Below are 26698 nucleotides of genomic sequence, written 5' to 3' on the forward strand. Positions count from 1 at the left end.
TTTTAGGTAAATGTGCCTAAAAGTAAAATCATTGCATCCCCCAAAGAAATGTCATGTCATTACTGCAGCTTCATTCACGTAAGCACTATCCAGGCTTCTGATAGTAAAAAGTAACATTAAAAACAAGCAATGTGAAGCAATGTTTAAGTACACCTTATTCAGTAATTCTATATCATTAAAGCTATGAAAAAGGGCTGAAGATTGTATTTCCTTATAAACCTTTGGCAATGAATGGTTTAATTCGTATTGGCATCTCAGTCATAGTAATGCTTTAATCAAATACTTTTTCCTGGCAAAGAAAAAGTTTAATTAGAGGAAAAGTTGCTTAATCATGTTAAGATGAATAGCAGCTAACTAGTCTGGAATATTACAGTTAAGTATGAATGAACACAACCACAAACTTCCATCAAATTCTTCCAATTAGAATCCATAAATAATTTTTCAAGCATAGACAAAGAAATGTACAGGTATGGATAAAAGTTAAAATTCCCTTGATAAGAAACAGAAATGGGTACAGAAATAATTTCATAACCCAGATTCAAGGTAATTAAAAACATGTTTTAATAAACTCTAAAGCTTTCATACAATAAACCATGAGAGTAGATTTCTGATCAGATTGAATCTTGCCCAATATCTCCCACCACCCTAATAAGTCAGTAGATCAGTAGTACGTTTCAGCTCTTCAACATCGAAAAAAATGTGATGTAATCGTGCATACATGTAATACAAAATAGACATCCACCCAGATGCATGACTCCACGCTGTTTATAACAGAAGAAGCTACACCACTGAGGTACAGTCCCATGAAAAAGTTTGGGAACCCCTCTTCATTCTTTGGAGTTTTGTTTATCATTGGCTGAGCTTTCAAAGTAGCAACTTCCTGTTAATATATAACATGCCTTATGGAAACTAGTATTTCAGCAGTGACATGAAGTTTATTGGATTAACAGAAAATATGCAATATGCCTCATAACAAAATTAGACATGTGCATAAATTTGGGCACCCCAACAGAGATATTACATCAATACTTAGTTGAGCCTCCTTTTGCAAATGTAACAGCCTCTAGTCTCCTCCTATAGCCTTTGATGAGTGTCTGGATTCTGGATGGTGGTATTTTTGACCGTTTCTCTATACAAAATCTCTCCAGTTCAGTTAAATGTGATGGCTGCCGAGCATGGACAGCTTGCTTCAAATCATCCCACAGATTTTCGATGATATTCAAGTCGGGGGACTGTAACGGCCATTCCAGAATATTGTACTTCTCCCTCTGCATAATTGCCTTTGTAGATTTCCAAGTGTGTTTAGGGTCATAGTCTTGTTGGAATTTTCAACTCCTGCGTAACTTCAACTTTGTGACTGATGCCTGAACATTATCCTGAAGAATTTGTTGATATTGGGTTGTATTCATATGACCCTCGATTTTAACGATGGCCCCAGTCCCTGAACTAGCCACACAGCCCCACAGCATGATGGAACCTCCACCAAATTTGACAGTAGGTAGCAGATACACAATCTGCAGCAAGATATTGTTGCAGGTCTTTGGAGGTGATCTTTGGGCTGTCTGTAACCATTCTCACAATCCTCCGCATATGCCGCTCCTGTATTTATCTTAGCCTGCCAGACCTGGGTTTTACAGCAACTGTGCCTGTGGCTTTCCATTTTCTGATTACATTCCTTACAGTTGAAACTGACAGTTTAAACCTCTGAGATAGCTTTTTGTAGCCTTCCCCTAAACCATGATACGGAACAATCTTTGTTTTCAGATCTTTTGAGAGTTGCTTTGAGGATCCCATGCTGTCACTCTTCAGAGGAGAGTCAAACAGAAGCACAACTTGCAATTGGCCACCTTTAATACCTTTTCGCAGCCAGTTTTTCACATTTGATTTAATTTCATACAACTGAATACTGCTTTACTAAAAATCTTTGTTCAGAAAACACCCCAGTACTCAGATGTACCTGGAAAATGAAAGACATACCTCTGTTATCTTTTTTTTGTTGAAAGTGGAGTAATTTATTATTCAGGCTGAGAGGGGTTCCCAAACTTTTCATATGACTGTATTTACTAAAACTCGCATTTATCTCATTTTTTTTATTAACACAAAGTGGACCTAATTCCCATCAACAAATTTAACAGATTTATCAAATAATCAAACCAAAAAGTTAATGTGAAAAATGTCACGACAAAATTGAGCGCCAATTTGAATTGACACTCCAAATACTCGACTTTATTGACTCGAATTTATAGGATAATCTAACAAAAACCAGAGCAGAACACTATGTCAAGAAACATCTTCAGGGACAACTGGCATTAACTTCTACATGACCTTGACAGTAGTGAAGAGCAACATTTTTCGCCAAGTTTCGCAGCGAAAATGATGCCCATAGACTCTGGGCCGAAATGGGTCAAAATTTCAGATTCGGATTTTTAAGCAGAATTGGGGTATAATAAATCTCTGTTTTCCATGTTCTCCATGTGCCATGTCCCCTTTGAATAAAGAACATTATAACATACACCTCTTCCTTTTAAATTGTATAGAATACTGTGTGAGCTGGTTCGGCAAAAAAACCTTGTGCTCAATCTGAAGTTTGGAAAAACTATGAAGAGTAGTTGCACAGTTTTTCTGTCCCAGGAATGTCTGTGTGCTTTACTGTAAATGATTTATGTTTTATTAATATCATTGACAAAAGTCAACTTAGGTGAACCTTTTGCAAATCTCCTATCCTAAAGTAAAGGGCTTGATTCAATTCAATGCAATATGGTACATTTTGCATGATAAGTGCGACTTTTTGCATATTAGTTGCACTAAACACTTATCGCATTAACCAATATATATTTTCATTACCTATGTTTTTGCTACCTTTTCTCAATCCAACCCAAAACCACTTACTTTGTTTTTTAAAGATATATTTATTCAAAATATATGACAAATTAGCTTTTTTATATTTATTCCATTTTTCATTCATGAAATAAACACCAATTTGTAATCAGCTGCTAAACGCTATAATGTTCAACTTTGCACAACAATATATTTTGTCTTCTGGGTTATTCTAAAGCTATGAAGACAAACCTTCAAAAAGATATTGATGTGTTAAAAATATTAAAATGTTATATGTTAACTAAGACATATCCACACAAATTCTAAATAGGCCTTTCAACAATTGTTGTCACAAATCATTCTTAATCATTTCCCCTACAATGGATCCCACTAATCCACTGTGTAAACAATTTAATCATCTCCACTTGTTTGCACATGACTCTTAACCCTTCGTTTTTGCAAGTTGAATGTGCCAAGGTAATTTTCAATGTTTTTTTTAAGTCCTAGAAGTGTTATTGCTAGATTTGGCCATGGCAAACAGGGCTATAAAAACCCATCACTCCTTGGCTTCTTGACATACATCGTGGCTTATTTTGAACAGCCACTTCTTTTTATAGCGCTGCTACAGTATGTCTGGGTGTGTTGTTTAACTAATAACCTATGATTGGTTGGGATGAGCCAATAGAAGATGTTCATAGGCAATGTTGACCTTTAGAGAGTAACCTGGAAGTTAATTTCGGCATCAAAAAATGAAAAAGTTATGAACTTGACTTATGTTTCACAGTATTTAAGCAATTCTAGAAGTAGGTAGAATATTGTGTGTTAAGTTACGGTGTGATTTGCAGGAAAAAAAGGAGTGATACCAACAGTTTCTGCCAAAAATGATAATAAAACCATTTACTAAACAGCAATAACTCAGTTACACCAAATTGACTGTTTTCCATATTCACTTAAAGGAAAAGGAAAGGCTTTGCGCACTTGGGGGTACCAAATGTTAGGCACCCCCAAGTGATTGTATTGACTTACCTGAAACCCCGGGCCAGTGCTCCTATCAGCAGAAATCTGCACCGACCCGAGGTTATACCAGTGAGCACCACTGAGCGATTCTCTTCAGTCTTCCTCCTTCATCCTTCTCACAGCTGAGAACTTTAACTGAAAAGTCAGCTTTTTCGTTCAACTGCACATGCATCTGCCCCGAGAAATTTGAAGAAAGAAGAAGCCAGAAGAGGATCGCTCAGTGGGGCTCAATGGTATAACCCCACGTCGCTGCAGTTTTCTGCTGATAGGAGCACCAGCCTGGGGTTTCAGGTAAGTCAATACAATCACTTGTGAGTTCCTAACATTTGGCACCCCCAAGTGCACAAAGCCTTTCCTTCTCCTTAAAAGGACAAGGAAAGCTTATCAAAGTCATTGGACAGGCACACCTTTACTGTGCACGAATTTTTGGAGGTAAACACATATTTATTTATCAAACATTTATCACATTGAGTTGAATCAAGCCCAAAGTTGGAAAACGTATCCAGTTCTGTATTTTGTTGTCACTTTCAAGGGTAATTTCAAGGGTAATTTACTAACGCAGTACAGTATCAATTAGCATAGTGTGAACCGGTAACTGGAACACAGTGTGAAGGGAGATATATTTCCCCTAGGTTCATGTCTTACTCCCATATGTACAGCAGTTCTGAGTGGGTTAATTCCCCTAGAAAGTCTCACCTGGGGAATAAATAGCAGGCTAGATCAGCTAGTTGCTAGAGAGGGTTGGGGCTCAGAGTGAAAGATTGAGACACACACTGAGGAGAGCTGGGAGCTGAGTGTAGCCATTGGAAGTGGCTGTTTATTTTTCCCCAAAGGGAAAGGACTTTGTAAAGGTACTGTGACTCTGGGGAGTTGTACTGTTTGTGTTTGACCGGGAATCCCAGTAGAGGACCGGTAGTAGAGAGGGAAACTACCCTGTGTATTAGTTAGAGCCCAAGTGTGGCAAGGATTTTGTTTTGTTTTATTCTGTTTTACTCACAGAGCCTTTATATGTGAACAATAAATGGACTTTGCCCTGTTCAAGACCTGTCTGTTTGTCTGATCCTGCTCACAATAGAAACCTATGATAGCAGTAATTAGTTTATCAAAACCTGGTGAATATTCAACCCATCCTGTTTTATACCTACTGTAGATAGGCCAAGTCGGCACTTTCAGACAAAGACAGGAAATAAGTAAGGTAGTAATGTTCAATGGATAGCTTGAACAAGAAATAAAGATGCAAGAAAGAGTAAAATACTTTTCATAATGTGCCATAGTAGAAAAAATCTCAGTTTCCATGGAAATACAGTCCTTCTCTGGAACTTAACATGTAAATTTGTGCCAACAACTGTTTCAAGGATGCAGATGCCAATGTATGATTTTTGCTGTGTCACATGTTTTTAGCTTGAAGAGGTTCAGAAATCAGAATTTAGCATATAGTGATTAAACAGCTATTCCATTTTCCCATTATTACAGAACAGATTGTCCTCTGGGTGAGTGCTGAGATGTGGAATATTCTGCTCCTCCACCAAGCACATTATTACTGTAAAGCTTTTTTTCCTAGTCGTCACAATGTTATTTTGAGTGATCAAAAGGATACATAAAGTATATCCTTGTATTCCTAGATCTGTGGGAGGAAATCAGATGTTCCAGAGCTTAGCTCAATGTAAAAATAAAAACTGGCTAAATAGATAGGCTGCGCAAAATAAACAAAATGTTTCTAATATAGTTAGTTATGGAGTGACCGGATTTCTAACAGAACAGAATAAAACTTCCTGCTTTTCAGCTCTCTAACTCTGAGTTAGTCAGCTACTTGAAGGGGGGCCACATGGGACATAACTGTGGAAATAACTGCCTGGTAACCAATCAGTTGAAACCAAGAGAGCTGCAAAGCAGGAGGTAGTGTTCTGTTCTGTTAGACATCCAGTCACTCCAGCCTTTATACATTACATTTTTGGCTAACTATATTAGACACATTTTTTATTTTGCACAGCCTATCTATTTACCTGGTTTTTATTTTTACACAATTTTAACAATTCCTTTAAGATTCCTCCTTCAATTCCTAGGGCAAAACACTTATGTATAACTACTTACGTAGTTAAAGGAAAACTTTATCCCGGAAACGAATACTTAAGCAACAGATAGTTTACGTCATAATAAGAGGCATATTAAAGAATCTTACCAATCTGGTATATATATTTAAGTAAATGTCCTTTTATATGTCTTACCGTGAACCATCGTTTTGTGATGGTCTGTGAGCCGCCTGACCAGAATTACTGCAGCTCTAACTGTAACAGGAAGAAGTGTGGAAGCAAAATACAGATTTTTGCCCGTTAATTGACTCATGTGACCTAACATGTTTAGTTTGTGTGAACCGTAAATCTTAGGAATCCCAGGGGGCAGTCTTTAGTTCTTAAATTGGCAATTTTCTATTTATGATTACCCAATGGCACATACTACTAAAAAGTATGTCATGAAAATGGTTTATTTACATGAAGCTGGGTTTTAGGCATGAGCTGTTTTATGCAATACATTTTTTTAGAGACCTAAATTGGTGGTATAGTTTTCATTTAAATGCAGTATCACAATATATTGTTGTTAGGTGTTTTTCTATGTTCTTTTATTAATTACATTCCTCTGTTTAATTTCCCAGTGGATCAGGTACCAAACTCACCTCTCATTTGCATGCTTGTTTGCTTTGTTCAAATACATGCCATTCAGTGACTTCATTTTATTTGAGCTTCAGATCAAAAAAAATCTTAAAATCTGTCCAAGAGTCTTATTAAATTAAATTTTTAGAGATTTCTTATACCCCAAAGCTGCTAAAAATCTGAATACGAAAATACTCCAGCTATAACCTGTCGAGGTCATGTAGAAGTCAACAGCAGATGTCCTTGAAGTTGTTTCTTGTGATCCGTGCTGGTTTTTGTCCGATAATCCAAAAAATTTGGCTTGTCAGGGCGACAATTTGATAAGGTCAAGTTTTCAGAGCTGTGGCAGAGTGGGGGAATTTGTAGGCAAAAGAAGTAATGTTTCTTCCTGCAGCTCTAGGGTTAATTCTGTCAGGCAAGCAGGTGCATGGGCTGCCAATTAACCTAGCTGCTGAGTGTTAAAAGTTTGTGTTTTTGAGCAGACAGAGAGCCCAGTGAGAGGAGATGGGAGCTCCAGGGAAAGTGCTCTGACAAAAGCTGCCGTGTACTCAGAAGGTGAATACCCTTGTTATTTTGTGTGTGTCGGAATCAGAATAGCTGACCAGCGGGTTAGAAAGGGAATCTTTCTGTTTAGTTAGTCTCCAGACAGGAGTAGGATTTTATTTTATGTTTTGTTTAAGCCTTGAAAAGGGACAGTCTGTACTTCCTTAAACAAACTGCCATTAAAGGCTAAGCTACACCTTCTGTTGCATTATCTGCTGTGTGGTTCCTTCATTGCCAATCGGTCACAGATCGTTGATTCTAAAAAGTTGCACGATTCAAATTGACGCCCGATTTTGTTGAAATGTTTTCTTCGCACTGTCTTTTTCTAGCTAATTTTTTGATATATGAGCTAACTTCGTGGATGGGAGTTAGGTCAACTTAGTTTCAATAAAAAACTTGAATGAACATGAATGTGTAAAAGGATATGGTGCTTTTAAATTTAAGCAGCCTTTACATCATTGTAGAAATCATCATTTCCTTGCACACAGTGGCGTAACTAGTTGTTACTGGGCCCCATAGCAAATTCAATTTAGGGCCCCAAAATATTTATAAGTTGGCCTATTTTACCAAGATATATTAGAATTGCTAATTAATTAGGGTCTCACTGGGCCCCCTACACTCCTGGGCCCCCCTGCAGGGTCTGCTTCCTCTATAGTTACGCCCCTGCTTGCACAGATTTCTTCTGTACTAACATGTTTTTCATTGTTCCTTAACAGTGTTTGATTTGTTACTCTTACGGTCGGCTCCAACTTCAGTGACTCCTAACACTCCTTTCATTGTGAACCTACCATTTCTGTGCGCTTGATGGACTTTTTTTATTCAAAACCTAGCAATTTCTCCAGGAATTTGAGTTTTTTACTTATTCTTTCAACCATTTTCCATTGAATCTAACAAATATTTGCCTACACTTCTAAATGTTCCATTATTTTATCATACGCATGCAAGTTCTAAGTTCCAAAGTTTCTATCTTATTTATGAATGTCGGGGATCATGCAATAGTTAGGCATACAATGGCCATCTTGTACCACTCTATCAGAATTCAATTACATCTCCCTGATTTTATTTACTTTGCCAACATTGTTAATCCTAATTTGCCCATAAAAATAAACAGTCATCTGGAATACTCAGCATTACATCCTGTTAAATTATATCTGATACTATTAAGGATTAACTGATTTAAGATTTGAGAGTTCATTTACCAGTGTCAGAGAAGGGTGAGCACCTGTGCGTTCCTGATGATACAACACTCTCATTCCATTTAGACTAGTGAGGGATTGTATGGCAGACGGTTAGGACAGGGTTGACTTGTGCGCACGGATATGCCACAAACACAAGTGCTCACTCATGAGCACCATGTTATTTTGTAAATTTTACAAACTGCTTTACTATATAGAAATAATTGCTAATCACAATGTTAAATAACACTCTTATTTATCTAGTTCTGTTACCTTTAAAATAGCCTTTTTCATACTGCTCACAGCATTTTTCAAACCATAATTCTTTTATGCATGACAAGCAGACATATTTCTGTGCTCACTACACATTTCATCCAATATTTGACTTTTGCCATGGCTCAAATCCTTGCCAAGGTATTTCCTTAATTCTTTCAGATTATATTGTTCATGCTTAATTATAGAATTCAATAGTGTGAGCTTAACATTTCCAGTAAAAGTGCTTATCTTTATCCACCCTTTATTATTGATTTGATTACTCATATTCACACTTTTACTTCCTTCTTCACATTTAAGGGCACACAAGAAGATTTGTCATCCATGGGATATCTGCCATTTAGATCCATTAGAATAGCCTTAAAACAAATTATGCTATAAATGATAAAAACCAAGTACTCATATAAGCCTGCTTTTGAAAATATATTAGTTAAAAATTTCTAAAATAGTGGCAAAATAATTTCTCATAAACTCGCCCTCCCAAAAATAGTATTGGTGTGTTCAAGGGGTAGATAGCCTTGATAAAACACATCATTTTCAAATAATACACCAAATACAATGAGTTTCTTTACATTAAGTTATTTACCAAACCCCGGTCAGGCTTTTTAGGACAAAACTCACATTTTTCAGAGTTTTTTTTTTTTCAAAATTTTAAGGATTTATTAAAGTGCAATGCTGCAAAAAGTCTTTCAAAGTTGTATATATGTAAATAGAAAAGGTCCCTATCTTGCGCTGGAATTAGCCCGAAAATCCAGCTATTTTGGGCTTTTCAGAAAAAATATGAAAAATCGAGCAATTCGGAAAAAAAATCCAATCAAATTGTGCTTTTTAAACAAAAATTGAGGTACAATTGGGGATTCTAGTTTGGTTGGACTTTTATTTTTATTTTTTTTTTTTAAAAAAAATTAATTGGATTTTCATAAATAAACCCCTAATTGATGAGTGATTCTGAAAAAACCGATCCAATTGAATTGTGCTTTTTAAACAATAAATGAAGTAAAATTGTGGATTCTAGTTTGGTTGGACTTTTAAAAAAGAATCGGATTTTGACAAATAACCCCCTAATTGTTGTGTATTTTTAACAATTTGTTTTCTGATTTAGCTTCCTTTTCCCATCAGATTGAGAAGAGCACATTGAAACATTTTAAATTTCAGCATGGTGGCCAGTCTCTGCTGCGCATCACTGTTTCCATTGAAGTGAAAGTTGTTTCATATATACAGTGTGTTCCTTAGTCATAATTAGTACTACTTCTATAGAAGTCAATGACCAGAGATCCTGCTGTGTATTAAAATGATGACTATGATGCCTGTAAACTTTTAGCATTTCAATAGTTGATTTGTATATCCATAGAAAAGTAAGGAGAATTCTTGGGAACCTGGAGCTTTTTTGATCATAGCAATGTTTGCAGGCCAGGTTCTACTGAAATAGGTTGTTTAGGCAAACTGTTGAAAAAATGTATGTGTATGTCGACACTGCAAACCTACTGTGAAAAACGTTCTGTAGTAAAGTTTAATATTTCAAGTGTGTTCCTAATTCCTGGTTCTAAATGGATAGATGGTAATTGTTTTAATCTAACAGACTGCAAGCTGAATTCGAAGGATAACCACGACAAGACGTGACAAGATGTGAGGTTTACTAAAGGGGCGTGTATTATTAATTCTAAATTAAATTTATATTTGGCATCCAAAGTCATGTTCTTTATCATATAATTTTTTGACTGGCTCCAATTTTTATAATTAAGCAACCCATGACAGAAATATGTAGTTAGAGAATGCAGGAAAAAAGAGTACCAACTACCTACCCAATAAATCAACATTCAATACTGTGTGTTCTAGATAAAAATGCACAAGTTCAACAATAGCAGCTGGAATACAAACAGACCTCTTGATGGAGCTGCCAGTTGACTGTTGCAATCACTGCATGCCTATTGTATTTAAATATTAGTTAAGTGCTCTTTGGACTCCCTCTTTCATTTTGTAAACTTTTAACATATATATGTGACATTTAAAAGGAAATGAAAGAAGACAAGCCATAAACAAAAAATAGATGAAGTCTGCAGACAATGGAGTTAGGACAGATCATCATTAAATATTGAATGTATCCCTAGAAGTTACTTTTTGAATAAAAAAATTTAGTATCTTAATTTTGTTCTGTTTTTCTGACTTGCTAGCAATCTAGTCCTGTTTTTTTTTACCATTTCACTTGCTGCAGGGAGGGCATCAAGTTCAAAGATAGACGCACAATTCCATAATAAGAAAAATGTAAAGAATGTTTTTTTATTCTGCTTGACTTTGTACCACGGCTATGAAAATATTTTACAATATTTAAATAAATATGCTGCTAAATGCCTAAAATATAAAATCATAATAAGCAGATGTTACATTCTAAAATGTAAATATAAATTTGGTTGTTAGTTTCTCATGCCCGCCGATAGTGGAGAAAATAGAATTGCGATACGTTAAAATACTATACTGAGCCAGTGCTATCTGGTGCCTTGGTAGGGTTAATCCAGCTTTGATTGGGGTGATGTCTGTGGAAGTACAGCCTCTGTCATAAGGTACACAGTCTCTGAGGGTTACTGATTTGGTTGCTGCCTAGAGGGTTCATGATGGCCTGAGGGGCAGAAGAATAAATTGATCTGCATCTAATAAGACTTCTCAGTTAATGGGCCTGCATTCCCACCTGTCCCGTCACATAAGGTACTCGTGAATCCCTCTGAACAAGGTGTTAGAAGAATAAAGAGAGCTCTGGATATCATTGTAATGGCAGTAACTGAAGGACATGAAATACACTACAGCTGGAACACAGACAGGAGGGGAGGCCTCTGGAAAATATAGTACTAGCCTTATCATGGAAAGGTAAATAAACTTACCCTCCTCTACTGACAGATTTGACAAGACTGTATTTACAGTAAATGCTTTACTAGCATTAGGTTACCTTAAAAAAAATACTTAAGTTCAAAATAATCCATGACTGTTCTTAAAGAAGTTGTTCATCTTTCAGTTAACGTTTAATATGATGTTGAGAATGATATTCGGAGACAATTTGAAATAGATTTTCATCTTTTTGTTGTTTTTGCGTTATTTAGCTTTTTATTCAGCATCTCTCCAGATTGAAATTTCAGTAGTCCAGGTGCTATGTTCCAAATGACCCTAGTAATCATGTATTGATTTGAATAAGAGACTGGAATATGAACAGGAGAATGCCTGAATAGAAAGATGAGTAATAAAAAGTAGCAATGACAATACATTTGCAGCCTTAAAGAGCATTTGTTTTTAAAGGGATACTGTCATGGGAAAAAAAAAAAATTCAAAATGAATCAGTTAATAGTGCTGCTCCAGCAGAATTCTGCACTGAAATCCATTTCTCAAAAGAGCAAACAGATTTTTTTATATTCAATTTTGAAATCTGACATGGGGCTAGACATATTGTCAATTTCCCAGCTGCCCCAAGTCATGTGACTTGTGCTCTGATAAACTTCAATCACTCTTTACTGCTGTACTGCAAGTCGGAGTGATATCACCCCCCTCCCTTTTCCCCCCAGCAGCCAAACAAAAGAACAATGGAAAGGTAACCACATTACAGCTCCCTAACACAAGATAACAGCTGCCTGGTAGATCTAAGAACAACACTCAATAGTAAAAACCCATGTCCCACTGAGACACATTCAGTTACATTGAGAAGGAAAAACAGCAGCCTGCCAGAAAGCATTTCTCTCCTAAAGTGCAGGCACAAGTCACATGACCAGGGGCAGCTGGGAAATTGACAAAATATCTAGCCCCGTGTCAGGTTTTAAAACTTGAATATAAAAAAAATCTGTTTGCTCTTTTGAGAAATGGATTTCAGTTCAGAATTCTGCTGGAGCAGCTCTATTAACCGATTCATTTTGAAAAAAAACATTTTCCCATGACAGTATCCCTTTAAGATGGGGTTAGTGACTCCCATTTGACAGCTGGAAAAAGTCAGAAGGAGGCAAATCATTTTAAAAACTACAAAAAAAATAAAGGTGAATCGCCACTTTAAAGCAGAATTCATCTGCTTTCCAATAAATGTAGGCAACACTATATTCATGGGACAGACATAGGTCTCTGTGGTCTGAAATGGAATCCAGACACCAGCAGCAATTGCAGCACAGGGCACAGAGTGGTGAAAAGATGGTGGATTGCTTAATATTTTGTACTTTGCACCGTGTCACTACAAAAATTACCTCTATCCTGCTTCACTTTGTAGTAGAGGAAATGATCACACGGACTGAGAGTAGGGAATATTTATCAAACAGAGTGCTTGACAACAATGATGTAATAAAAGAGGATAGTAGGCCATGTCCAGCCAAGTGTGAAAACCAGAGAACAGCGATACGGGTTAAGGCAAAAGGACACAAATGACTACATTCTTTCTAGGCGGTATAAATCAGTTACATTTACAAAACTTGTAAAAGTCAGTACACCCACAAAACTTAGGGGTTAACATTGCCCCACGGTATTAAAACTACATTAAGGAATAATGGTAAGAGAGAGACAGACAATCTGTCTGATATAATGTAAAACAGCACATGTGCTCAAATGTTCAACTTTGCTATCTTAACTTAAAGGAAAATTAAAGCTTAACTAAAGAAGTAGGCTAGAAATTGTGTACATTATGCTTGGGTTTCTGTACCAGCCCAAGGCAACCACAACCCTTTAGCAGGGAAGATCTGTTCATCTGAAGATATATATACTTCTTTTCTGCTGATTCACTGTACATGCTCTGTGCTGCTGTCAGTTACTGAGCTTAGGGACCCACTCACAATATACAGTACACATAGAATAGAAATGTCACAATATAAGGCTGGTTAGTAATTAATACAGATAATTACTACGTCAGCACAGAAGCCAGTGCAACTAGTATCAGAATTTAAAAATCAGTCCTGTAGCATCAGCTTATATTATAGGCCATCCTCATTTTATGCTGGATAATTTGGATAATTTGCGGGAACCCTTAAACTTAGCTTCTCAACAGCTGCTCAGAGTCCACTGAGCATGTGAGTGTCACAGACACTTTCCAAGATGGTGACCCCCTGTGACAAGTTTGAAGTCCTGGATCATTGCTGCGATTGAGAAGCTGAAACTTTAGGCTGGTGCAATAAGTTCAGTTTATAAAATATGGATTTTTTAGGGTTTAATTGTCCTTTAAGGGCTCAACGAGCGCTAAGTGCAGTTGTAGCTCTATGGATTCTGGACACTGAAATTGAAGTCCATTTTGGGTGCATGCTAGATCCATCTATGAAGAGATAGGAGGGTCTGCAGGGCAGAGGTTCTGTGCCAGTGAGGCAAACTGAAAAACTCACCTCAGATGGCAGTGCAAAACAAGTTACCAGCTGCGCAAAAAGCCACATCACTAGTACAAGAGAGCATAAGTATACTCTCTGCTCTAGCGATGTGCCCCCCTGGACCCCTTCCAGCGCAGGAAAGATAAGCTCTGGGGGCAAGGGGGAACAGCTTTACAGGAGCTGTCTGAGGTGGCTCCAGTCCTAGAAATGGTTCTGCCCCAGGGAGCATTTTAAGACAAAAAATTCTAGAGAGAGGCAGGAAGCACAGCAAATTTTGTAACAGAAAAGAAGTCATAGAGATCATTTCAGGTCAAAAGCAAATGATAATATTATACAGATAAATTAATAATTAATACATATTCATCTTTAATTTGAACAGTTAAGTAAACAATTACCCTTTTCTGACAGAACTGTATGCAAAATACAGAATAAAATAAATGTAAGTTTACAGGCAGCTGTTTCTGGAACAAAGACAGGTGGGTTTATTGTTAATACAAAAGGCCTTTTTAAATTATTTTGTGTGAATTTGTTTTCATTTACAAGAAACCCCAGCTGAAGTATCATTCAAAACAAGCCTGGATTCTACTTGGATTAAGACAGATACAGACATCTGGAGTGGAATATCTAGAGGAAAGCTGCATGACTTGGATCTAAGTAGGATATATTGCATTATTTATATACCTGCCTGTCTTCTTTCACTATTAATGACATTGAATGTCATTTATCTTTGACAGAATAGCTACTGGAATAAAAAGCTGCATAGCTACAAAAGAATAACATTGATAGGAAATACAAGTCATCCCACAGGTTGTTATTCTGTTTGAGGAACAGACAATGGTTGACCTTTTGGATCATCAAATTTGTCATTTGTTGTTAGCTGCATAATCATGAAAATCCCATAAGACAGGATCCATAATAAAACAATAGAGGATACAAGGCCCATCCATATCGCTGGAGTGAAAAAAGAGGCACAGTCACTTGCATAAGAAAAGAGATTATTCTTGATGTTAAATCCTTGAATCTGAAAAAAAAAAAAAAAAGAAAACAGAATAATTAAAAGCAATGTATATTGCTAAAACAAACACATTATGTGATAAAAATAATATATGAAACTTTAGAGGGGTATGAGAGGCGGTACTCCAGTAAAGGGCCCTGTAGCAGAGAGAGTTGAAGGTTCAAATAGCAGATCACAAAGGGGGCAGGGCTTACAGTGGCATAGATGGAGTTTTCTTGGATCAAAAAAGGGTTTGGTATAATAAGGACATATTGAGGGCATGAACATGTGTGCAGGGGGCATTTTTTTAAATGTGAGCCCAATACTATCAGTTGGTATGGTCCTCCCAGGGGGCTCAGGTAACCTGTGGTCTCACAATAGGGTGTATTTACTATACTTATTGTACAGTTGCTTAGAATTATATTTTGTACCATAAAACAATTGTTTTTGCATTGAGATCCCCTTTAATGGCTGGAACTGAAAGAAGAACAACACCATTTTTAAAGAGAAATTGACATAATACATGTTCTGGGAGCAAAATAAAACAATAGGGATCATTTTTCGAACATAGGCAGGATATGCAGTTGGGTGTAATCCAATATGAGTTGACAAAAGATCAAGAGTTCTTATTCTCAGCAAATAAAGAAATGTTAAGTCGGTTAATGGAATGAATAGATTGTGAAAGTATTGAAATAGAACCTAAAAGATCCATCTGCCTGGATAGATTGTACAGCATTGATTCTAAAGAGTTATGAATTAAAGAGTGGGGAAAAAAAGTCCATCATAACAAAACATTTCCTGATTTAAGTTATATTGTCATTTAGTCACCCTTTCGTCTAATCTAGTATTTTTCAATGTATATTTTTATTATATAATATTAACAAACCTCCATATTTAATAAAAGGCACTACGTTTGCAGAGGAGCAGTAACCTGTAGCAACCAATAAGATGTTTGCTTTTAATCAGGTGACCAGTAAATGCTACTTGCTGATTGGTTGCTATTCATTACTGCTCCTGGCCAAACTTAGTGCCTTTTATTGCGTAACCCCCTTAATGTTTAGAGACAAATGGAGGCCCAGGACCTTTAGAGTTTCCAGTAACATACTACCATTATCATGATGTATCTCTACATTTACTTTAGTTTAGAGGTTCATACCCCTATATACAATAAAATACACAGACCTCCTTATGTAATAAAAGTCACTAAGTTTGACAAGTAAAATGTTACCTGCTGACTGGTTGCTATGGGTTACTGCTCCCGGGCAAACTTAGTGCCTTTTATTACATAACCCCCTAAGTTTGCCCAGGAGCAGTAACCCATAGCAGCCAATAAAAGGTTTGATTTTCAACAGGTGAGCAGTAAATGCCACCTGCATTGGTTTCTATGAGTTACTGGGGGTTATTACTTAACCCCCATAGTTTCAGTCGTTCTTTTATAATCTTAACCTCTTCCCTTGTATCTCCTTTTAATGTTAATGTTATGTATAAGTGTAGTAATCATAAAATGCAGAGTATTGACCTGTATGGAATGCGTTGGATCAGTTTAGAAAAACTGGAAGATTGCGTTTCATTGTAAGTAGTGTATGAACTTAATAGGGGCATGCTAACTGTTCATCACAGAGAGATGTGGATCTGCCTGTGTTGGTACCAAAAGATTATTAACCACAATTACAAGAAAGAAGGAGTAAGAAAGTAGAAAGCAGGAGAGACGACTCTCTTGACTGTGAAACAAGGGTCACAGTTTGTATATCTGTACTACATTTAGTCAGAGTCTGTGGTAAGCTTTTTAGGATTAGAAGCCAAGACATACCAGAATTCATACCAGGTGAATAAAAAGGGAAAGATGGCCGTGCATACAAAGTTGCAAAATTCATAACCAGACGGCAAATTAAAAAAGCTAATTTGCTCCATGGAAATTCAGAAATGCTTATTAGGCCTGGTATTATCAAACACTGTAAACCTCAATTTTGGTGCTAAATTGCACAAGTGCAGTTGCCTTTAGTAACCAATCATTAATGCAAAGATTAATTTGTTGCTATGGGCAACTGCACCAGTACAATTTAGCACCTATGGTAGTAAATCAGCCGCAATAATTGGGTTAAAATTAACTGAAAATAATGGAAACCGATCAGTGCTTGTTTTTGATAAATTAGTAAATCTTAAACTATTGTTTATACTGAAATATGTATTTTGCTTTTACATTTCAAAACTGAAACCTAAATGGAAGAAAGACATTTCTCAATAAGATTCTTCAACGCACCTCTATGGTGAGCTATTGCCCAACAATATAAAAATACTCCTGAAAATCATTGCGCAATGTTTAGCTAACTAGTACAGAAAGTATAAAATATTATTTTTGTTAGTTAAGATGGGTAATATATTCTAATTCCTTCTAGTCAAGAGCTGCTCATTTGTACTCCAACCTACAGAAGATTCATGTTATCCTCCTCCTATGAATGAATCAGGCTCTCCATTGGTAATCAATGGTAATTAAGTCTTGTTGTAGTGTTAGTACTATAAGTGCCATTGGGCTGAGGATTTTTAAAAAAAAAACATTCACACTTGCCCCTTCTTTATTAGTGATACAGACATTATCCAATCAGTTAGTGAAACCTGTTAGTTTCACTACATTGCATATAATGTTAATCACTAACAATAACACTGTAAAGTGAAAATATATTTTTTTACATTTAGGGGCAGATTTATCAAGGGACGAAGTAAAAATTTGAATAAAAAAAATCCAAATTCCGTGCTATTTTTTGTGTACTTCGACAATTATTTTGCAGGAAGACATTTTTAAGTATTATCCGAAGAAACATCAATTAGTTTGTAGGGAGACAATTTTTAGGCATCTTTATTTTACATTGTTGTTTTGTGGTCCCACCTATATATTATGCATAATACATTTCCCTGATTTTACACCATTTTTTTCTGGTCCCCTAAAAAACGTAAAACGGGGGTTCTACTGTATGTATATGTGTGTGTGTATATATATATATATATATATATATATATATCTATATCTATATATATCTATATCTATATATATATATATCTCTATATATATATATCTATATATATATATATATATATATATATATATATATATATATATATATATATATATATATATATATATATATATATATATATATACATACATATATACAGTACTTTTTTTACCATACTTTATATCATTTTTGTATGCAGTTATTAAATATATCAAACACAAATGGATAGTTTACTTACTTGAAACTCAGAAATGAATATATCCCAGCTCCCTGCTTGTGAGTTGCTTCTAATTAACCGTTCTCCATAAAGAGAGCTTGTTCCTATTTGCTGACAGTGGTACGAATACTCTGCTGGTGTTGAGGCATACGTAGTGTTAAATATGGCAGTTCTGGACACGTCTCCATCTGAGATTATTTGAACAGACTGTAACTTGAACCAGTTTCTAGCCGAGCCAGTGTAGAATTGGTTAGTCATCACAAACCTGGCAAGGAAAAGTAAAAAAAAATATATAGAATAACCTATAATGATTTCACTTATTTGCAATTTACAGTGATTTGAATATCCCACACATCCCACAGGCACACATAGACACACAGTAAATGCTGCTTTTCCGCTGTGCAAATTTGTGTAAGAGTTGTGTTTTTTTCCTACGTGTAAGTATTGTTTTTAAGTTGTGAAAAGTTCATTCAAGTTTTGTTCACAACAAATACATATGTTGAACTATCTATTAAAGCATTTTCTTATAGTCTTTCTCCGAAAAAGTGTTCAACATCTCTGAGGTGGCAAAAACCATTATAAAGTATAGCCAATTTGTTTTTATAAAAGAGTCCTTGACCGAGTATATTTTTTGCACATTCACTTCTATGAGAGATGGCCTTAAAATAATTTGGCACTTTTTGGAAAGAAAAACCCCTACCTTATTTCAAGGCTTCCAATTCCATTTCCAGGAGAAGAATATAACAATGACAATCTAAAAAATATTTTAAGCACAATAATTACATTTTAAAGGCATAAAATAGTCAACTAGATTTTATGTTAAAAAGTACACCAAAATGTATTGAGTTATACAATGTACATACTAGATCAGCAGCATGGAGGCTAAGTGATTGTGACCTGGATACTATGTGGGTTTGCTCTGGTTGCTCCAGTTTCTCCCACATTCCAAAAACATACAGGCAGAGTTACGAGCTTCTGATAAAATGTATCCTAGTGCTTTGTGTAAACATGATAGAGACCTTAGATTGTAAGTTACAGACAGTGGGGTAGGGACTGATGTAAAGTTATATGCAAATGTGTTGGCACCATTAAAAAGAAAGTATAGTAATAATCGAAAAGGGATCTACTAACTAAGCCATGTTTATTTAGAAATAAAATATTATTATTATTATTATTAATAACATGTATTTATATAGCGCCAACATATTGCGTAGCACTGTAAAGTAAATGTGATTATACAACTAAATCACATGAATTATATACATAGAACATATGGAGTTACATACATCACAATCAGTACAGGTACAAAAGGTGAGGAAAGGCCCTATGCATAGGCATACAGTCTAAAGGGAAGGGAGTTATACACAAGGTGTGGAAGTGGGCAATTAAGTGGGAGAAATGTGGTACTGTATGTGGTGTTGCGTTTGGTAGTTAAGCAGAGTGAGGATAGGCTTCTCGAAAGAAGTGCGTTTTAAGAGATTTCTTGAAAGCAGAAAGGTTGGGAAAAAGTCGGACAGACCGTGGGAGAGAGTTCCAGAGGAGGGGTGCAGCCCTTGCAAAGTCTTGAATGCGAGCATGTGAGGAGGTAATGAGAGAAGAGTTGAGTAGCAGGTCAGTAGAGGAGCGTAGTAAGCGAGTGGGTGAGTATATAGAGATGAGTTCAGAGATGTAGGGTGGGGCAGAGTTATGAAGTGCTTTGAAAGTCAGTGTCATTAATTTGAATTTGATTCTGAAAGGTAACGGAAGCCAGTGCAGGGATTGACAGAATGGCGTGGCAGAGGAGGAGCGGTTACTGAGGTGTATGAGCCTTGCAGCAGTGTTCATTATGGACTGGAGAGGTGACAGTCTCTGGAGGGGAAGGCCAATTAAAAGAGAGTTACAGTAGTCTAGACGTGATATGATGAGAGAGTGAATAAGAATTTTGGCAGCATTTTGGGTGATAAATGATCATATTTTGGATATGTTCCTTAGGTGGAAGTGACATGATTTAATAAGTGACTGGATATGAGGAGTGAATGACAGGGCAGAATCTAGGATAACCCCAAGGCACCGGGCCTGGGGAGATGGGGTGATAGTGGAATTGTTAACTATGATGGATACTTCCGGGATTTTACTGGTGTTATAAAAGAAAGGCAGCAGATCCAGTGACTCCTAGAGAGTTTCCAGGAATATAAGGTTCTCTAATTGATCCTCAGTTTCAATAAATTTGAGTGTAATACATTATTTGCCTTGCCCCAGGGTTTTTGAGACCATATAATGATTTTTCTGGGGTACCTGTTAACTTCTACATGCCCTTTCAGTAAGATGTCTTTAATAAAGTATTAACTGCATGCCAACAGATCAGAGGGAGTTTCAAAGAACTGTTAAACTGCTCGCCAGAAATTTATATTGCTGTCCAAATGGAAGCCCACAGTAAACTAAAGTAATTAGTGGCTTAATATGTGACACTGATGCCCTTAACAAAAAAATTCCAAGTTGTAAAGAAGTGCCATTCCCAGCATCTGATGTCCTGAGAGTCATTTGCTTTGTCAATATTGCTATTAGAGCAGCCCACATATACAGCTCTGATCCTTCACTGAGCACCATTATGTAGGCCATAGTACAGTGTGTAAAAAACAAGCAACAAATGGCACTTTTGCACCCTGACCCACATTTACCATTTTTTGCACATTACTGCTCTCTCACATGCATCCCAGGCTTTAATAAATTAGGCACATTATTATGCCAACACAGTGAAATGTGCCATCCCCAGGACCCACTGAATGTGGGTTGTCAGTATCACTTTATTAATGCAATAATGCTAAATATTCATATAGGAAACAATTGTTTTCATTTAAACAGGTCATGTCAAAATATTATATTTTGAATGTGCTCTTGAAGCATAAAATAATGAAGAAAGCAGCAGGCTTATGAAATATACAGCACAAATACAGATAATGGTTCACTTACGTAGTATTGGATTCAGAACACGTAGATAATGAAGTATTTGCTGTTTTAGCCTCAAATGTCATATTTGTTAAGTCAAAAACCAGTGAATTATTTGCTGTGATCAGTATTTTTTGGGCATATATTAAAATACATGTGTTGTCAGTTCCATTTGTCACATTTAGTGGCGGGTACTGTACAGTGGTATCAAGGCTCTTGAGCTGTCGTCCTGTTTTTGCTGTCATCTCAAAAGTTTGTAAAACCTGCAATAAAATATTTGTTATGACACCACTGCTTGGCAAGAATCACTTATCTTATTCAAGAATAAATGATGAAAAAACTGTTAATAATTACTGGGTGTTGTGATCAATATGTTGTGTATGGCAATTTACACCTATTTCTAGCAATCCTCTGGTGTTTTCTTCTGGATATTTTTATTTGTAATGATTAAAATAATGGTTAAACTTCTGCCACCTTGTTAAACATAAAGCTACTTGAATGAGCCAAGAGGTCACATGATATTCATTTCCTCCCCCCCCCCCCCCCCCCGAGTATTTTAACACACCAGCTGTGTGTTTCTGGGTCCTAATGCAAATAGGAGTATAATAATACAGAAGAAGGGTTAGTCTTTTCTTTGCCACCAATATAGATTCTACATCTGCTGGCAATGTAGAATCTATGTTTACTATTTCTACCTAGCAATGAGCTGTTAGCTGGTAGCATCAGGGTGCGTCAATGTAAATTAATAATCCATTTGCTTTATTCCATTAAAGATTTTGTGAAGGTACAACATTCTCAGGCTACCATGTCAGCCACACAATTCTTTTCATATATCATTGGCCTCCATCTGTGTTCAAAAGGTCATTAGAAAAAAATGCATAAATGTGCATGGCCTAATGATCAATGGGTGAAAGGTATGATATCATTGGGGCATTGTCTGTTGAGTAGTTATGTAATGGACACTTTTTATAATAGGGATAATCTACTCTACTAAGTGTAACCCTAATAAAAAAATTTGAAGGCATTGAGCCCCTTTAAATAAAGCATTTGCAGCTCACAACCATTTCTCCATGAAAAAAAATTGTGAGCACAATGTGACATATACACCATCTAGGTCTTCTCCATGTGCCGGTTGCCAGGTGTATCTTCCTAATAACTGTTGTAGGGTATAGTTATTTTGTTTCTGCCTAGTTACACAAATATCACTGTTACAACAGTATTACAAAAACAAAGTCCGTATTTTTAGAATTGTTTATCCATGCCTTCATGGAAGATATTTCCTGAAAGTTCATTTATCAAACCATTCATATTATTCACAGGCAGTTGTCTTGCTGCATTCCGTGCCAATCCCTTTGACCTAACTGGCAAATCAAAAGCCTCATCTAATTGCCACTTGACCAACTGTGAACTGCTCACATACAAACATTGCTTTAATAAATGAAACGTTTTGTACTTCTTGGAAAGAAGGAACTGAAGGTTAAATTAATACCTTAATAAGTAAAACAATAATATGTAACTCAGCTAGGCCAATGAGTTCATGAAGTTAAATTCTGAAAATTCTGAAAGACCACTAGTTTTAATCAGCATTGTGTAATAAAATCCATGACAAACAAAAGTCAAAATATATGGTTTCTATTTATTACTTTAACTGCTATGCAAAATGATGGTTGACAGACCCAGATTTGGGGACAGGCCACAAAAACCCAGGCGTAGGGTGGCAAAAATCAGGGGGCAGTATCCTGCTCACTTACAGCATCTCCAATGGTAATTCTCACCTACCAAGTCCCCAGTGAAAGCCATCCTGCCGGAAGAGAAAATCAGAGGAAGCAGCAGCAACAGCATATGGGAAATGAGTGAGAGGGGGTGCGAGTAGCAGGGGCAGGTGTAAGCAGTGGGGGGAGGGGGGCGCTTGGGGTACAACATGATATAGTTAATGGAAAGTACATTTTACATCAAAATGTTCCTAAAGGACACCCAGAGTTATTTAGAAGAGAACTCTGGTCAATGTTCCTCTTAGGCTGTTGCCAGTCTACACAACCATTTCTGGGGGGCATTCAAAACGATGTACTTGATACCACCCACTAACTACAGAGTTTTCAAAAACCATTTTTGTATACACAACCTGAATTAAACTTCAGAGAAATTTGCCCACAGCACTGCATGGCTGCTACTTTGCTACAACGGAGCATATATATATCATGGCCAGTAAATGTAGTTAAAGTGCGCTCCAAAAGCGGATTAGGCTCTTTGCAGCCCCGGGTGCAAGCCGTACCCCCTGCCAGGGCAAAATATACATGTAGAAAATAAAGCAGCGGCGTTGCCTATGGCATTTGAGTAAAGTTTTGCAAATTTTCAAAGAGTGCTGCTGCTTTATTTGCTACATATAAATCATGGCCATCACAACTGATATCCTGTTGGGACATATATTGATTAGCCTGATTTGACCCACCACTTGCACATTTGTTGACTTTGCCAAACACGCAGATCTTGGCATGAATAACCCTAAGATAAAATGGGGATATAAAGGTGAAATGCCAGTAAATGCTACCTGCTGATTGGTTTCTATAGGTAACTCAACTTTATTTTTATTACATAACCCCAAATATATTTATGGAAATGTGAAGTGAAAGTAAATTCCACCCGTAAAGGTTTTTTTTATTACTTTTCAGTTGACATCATGTCCTGATATATATACTTAGCAAGTAAACCTTATGACCCTACATGTTTTTTTTAACCTTGCTAACTAATTAACATACAGAAAATATCTCAGCTATGCATGATCAATGATTGCTGAAAGTAAATACATTTTAAGGCTAGTTGAATATTTAGATGGTAACTTTTACAGTTTTGGAGCTGTCAATGTTTTACCACACAGCCACTGTCAAGAACACCAGCTAATAGATAAATGATTTTTTTTATAAATGTGTATACTCAAATATATTTAGAAAACTATTGGCTTTGGTTGCAAAGCAGCAGTCTAAGTAAGCTTCTACCATGTGCAGTGCTATCATTAAGATACACTCTTTTCTTTGACTCTTCTTGCTGAAATTTGCTTATTCTGCCAATGACTAATGCATACCATGCTAGCCATAGTGTAAAACTTGCCCAGGGCCACCATACCTCATAACAAGGTTAGAAAAATATTTAAAAAGTGCTGCATCAGCAATAAGCTATACAAATATCTAGGGAAGCAAATATGTATTCACACAAACTGACATTTATATCAGTCTTATTATTAGTATTAGCTAGTGTGTGTGGGGGGGGGGGTCATTGCTCGTAGCAGCGGGTAGGGGTCAGGCAAAACAGTTCCAGAGATTAGACTAGAGGATTGTGTTGGCAACATCACTTAGCAGGCTTCTGCCTGTGGCTTATTTTCACAGCAGACAAAAAAACAAAGCACAAATTCTCACCAAATTGGAGTTTTCAAAGGATAAAAATAAATGTCCTCTCAGCTGTCACAAGGCAGTCTTTCGTTGGAGTCCCAGTGTCACAGACTGTTTGTTTCAAAACTTACTCTTTTTTCTCAGCTTCTCCAAGCTTACACTGACTTCCCTCAGCACACCAAGGCTTCCCTTAGACAGTCCCACCAGTGGACTAATTGGCCAGAGTACTTTCCAACCATGCTCCAGGGTCCCAGCCTGACTTATCCTGGAGATTAAGGAGCCAATACCTCAGCCTGGGTGGTATATATCTGCCATCATATACTGAATTCCTACTGGGACTAACCTCTATGTCACACTAGGATAGCAAATAGGTTATTTCAATCTCACAATAACTGGCCATCAATTTGAACCTCCAGTGACTGTTTTGGGAACCATTAGGGAAGGCAACCCTCACAGTCTGGCATTGGAAATTTTTTCCTGTGTAAAAAGGGAATTTTTTTCCTGTCAAAACAAAATGTGTGGAGTAATTCTAATGATGTTGCCAATTTTTCTCCTATGGCAAAATTCTAGTGTACATTTGTGTAAATTTTGCCATTGACAGAACTGTAAAAGGGGAAAAATGTGTTCATTCCACTAATTTGTGTGTAACATTAAGAATTAGTATTGAAAGGACATAGAATAAAATATTTTTGGATATATGTATTGTTTGAGTACCAACAATTACAAACAAATACACGGCATGGTTATCTTTGGTGAATAATTTAGTTAGTTTAGTTATACTATTATTCCAAAAGGTTACATACTGAAACAGTCATAGTTAATTTTATATGCCCTTCAACTTAGTGCTGAGCAGCTTTCTGTTACTAAAAAAAAAAGTGTTTATATAAAGACATCTATTGAGTTGTTGCTTTGATTTGATAATCGTTTTCACCTCAATCACTTGGATTTAAATTGCATTAATTATAAACCAGCTTTGATCAATGTGGTCTGAATGCTCTGTTTAATATAGATAGAATCAAATCCATAAGGCATTTCAGAACTGCTTTTTTGGAGAGAAAGAAATTGCACAAACTGAAATTAGAGCTCACACAATTCCTATTCATTCCTATGGGATTTTTAGAAGCGTACTTAACAAATGGTGAAGAGAATTTGGGTACATTTTATTACGATGAGCTTTTACTCCACACTTCACTTGTTTAATCTGCCCCTTGAGGTAAATTCTTTAAAATTTGTGTTTTCTGAACCCAAATTTTCAAGATTTATTAACTGAAAAAATCCTGAAATTCAATTACTTATTTTTGTCAACTAAAATTGGGTCAATTTCTACAGAAGTCTATGGTAAATGTATTTTCAACTTTGAAGATATTTTATTTTTCAAGTTTTTTTTAAAACTTTTAATATTAATATAATATTTGTTAACAATATTTTTGTAACAATGCTATTTTCATTGTAATTAAGATTTTTGTCAACATGCTAATGATCAAGGAAAAAATTGTAAAAAAAAAAAAACTTAATTATAATTACATTTTGTTCTAATAAAATTTAGTGAATTTAAAAATGAATAAATGGATCATAGAGCTACTGTGCTATTTGCCAGGAACAATGGTAGAAATGAACTCTCACAGACAGGATTATTTACCTCTTGAAAAATGTATTATGTCTGTCAATATTTGTCATTAGTCAACCTTCAGTTTCAGGGCATTTGATGTAAACTTGATTGCTTTTATTTTTCCTCAATTTTTTTTACAATTTTTTTTTCTTAAAAAAATAAAGTGCACCAGGTTTTAGTTAAGCTTTAATCCAAAAAAAAAAAAAAACACGCTCAACATAATTGAAATGAAGATGATGATAATGTTTTCTTACATTTGCTAAACGAACAGGAGGACGGCACTCTGGGTAAAAGCAGGTTTTTATTGCAAGGTTCTGCAGAGACACATGGCCATACGCGTTTTTTGAATACACTCCCTTAGTCATAGCCTATGATTAAGGGAGTGTATTCCCGAAATGCGTAGGCCCGGATTGGCAATTTGTGGGTTCTGGCAAATGCCAAAAGGGCTGCTATAAGGTCGGAGTGGTCCTAATTGGTTTTGGTGATTACTGTTTTCTAACATAGATATGCCTGAAACTGAAGGTCAACTAATAAGGTTAATTATAATTAAATCTGCCCCTTAGTTTGCTAAAACAGACAGTAGATGGGTTATTGTATGAAAACACTTGTTCTACTTTGCATACCTGCATTTATATTTCTCAACAAAAAGCATGTATATATTCAGGTATGGGAATAAACGCATATAGTAATAACACACTCAAAATCTTCGCTGGTGTATCAGATGTACACAAATTTATATTTCTATTTGTTGCACTTCAAAATATCAGTGCATACAGT

The 26698-nt window shown here is 36.1% G+C and overlaps 2 protein-coding genes across 3 annotated transcripts in view; both read right to left on the minus strand.

Annotated features, from left to right (window-relative positions):
* slc13a1.L (solute carrier family 13 member 1 L homeolog) overlaps positions 1-6822 on the minus strand; it is a 43913-nt gene extending 37091 nt beyond the window's left edge. Inside the window, exon 1 of the mRNA XM_018252578.2 lies at positions 6506-6822. Coding sequence (XP_018108067.2) covers positions 6506-6518 — 13 coding nt within the window. The 5' untranslated portion in view covers positions 6519-6822. The remainder of the gene's footprint in view (positions 1-6505) is intronic.
* Positions 6823-14124: 7302 nt separating this feature from the next.
* atp6ap1.1.L (ATPase, H+ transporting, lysosomal accessory protein 1, gene 1 L homeolog) overlaps positions 14125-26698 on the minus strand; it is a 31323-nt gene continuing 18749 nt past the window's right edge. Inside the window, exons 7-10 of one of the 2 annotated variants that reach the window (XM_018250582.2) lie at positions 20954-21192; positions 18705-18758; positions 18026-18269; positions 14125-14803 (exon numbers count right to left, since the gene is read on the minus strand). In XM_018250582.2, coding sequence (XP_018106071.1) covers positions 14594-14803; positions 18026-18269; positions 18705-18758; positions 20954-21192 — 747 coding nt within the window. In that variant the 3' untranslated portion in view covers positions 14125-14593. 2 annotated transcript variants of the gene reach the window in all.

Source organism: Xenopus laevis, chromosome 3L, assembly GCF_017654675.1.
Source record: "Xenopus laevis strain J_2021 chromosome 3L, Xenopus_laevis_v10.1, whole genome shotgun sequence".
NCBI classification, from domain to species: domain Eukaryota; kingdom Metazoa; phylum Chordata; class Amphibia; order Anura; family Pipidae; genus Xenopus; species Xenopus laevis.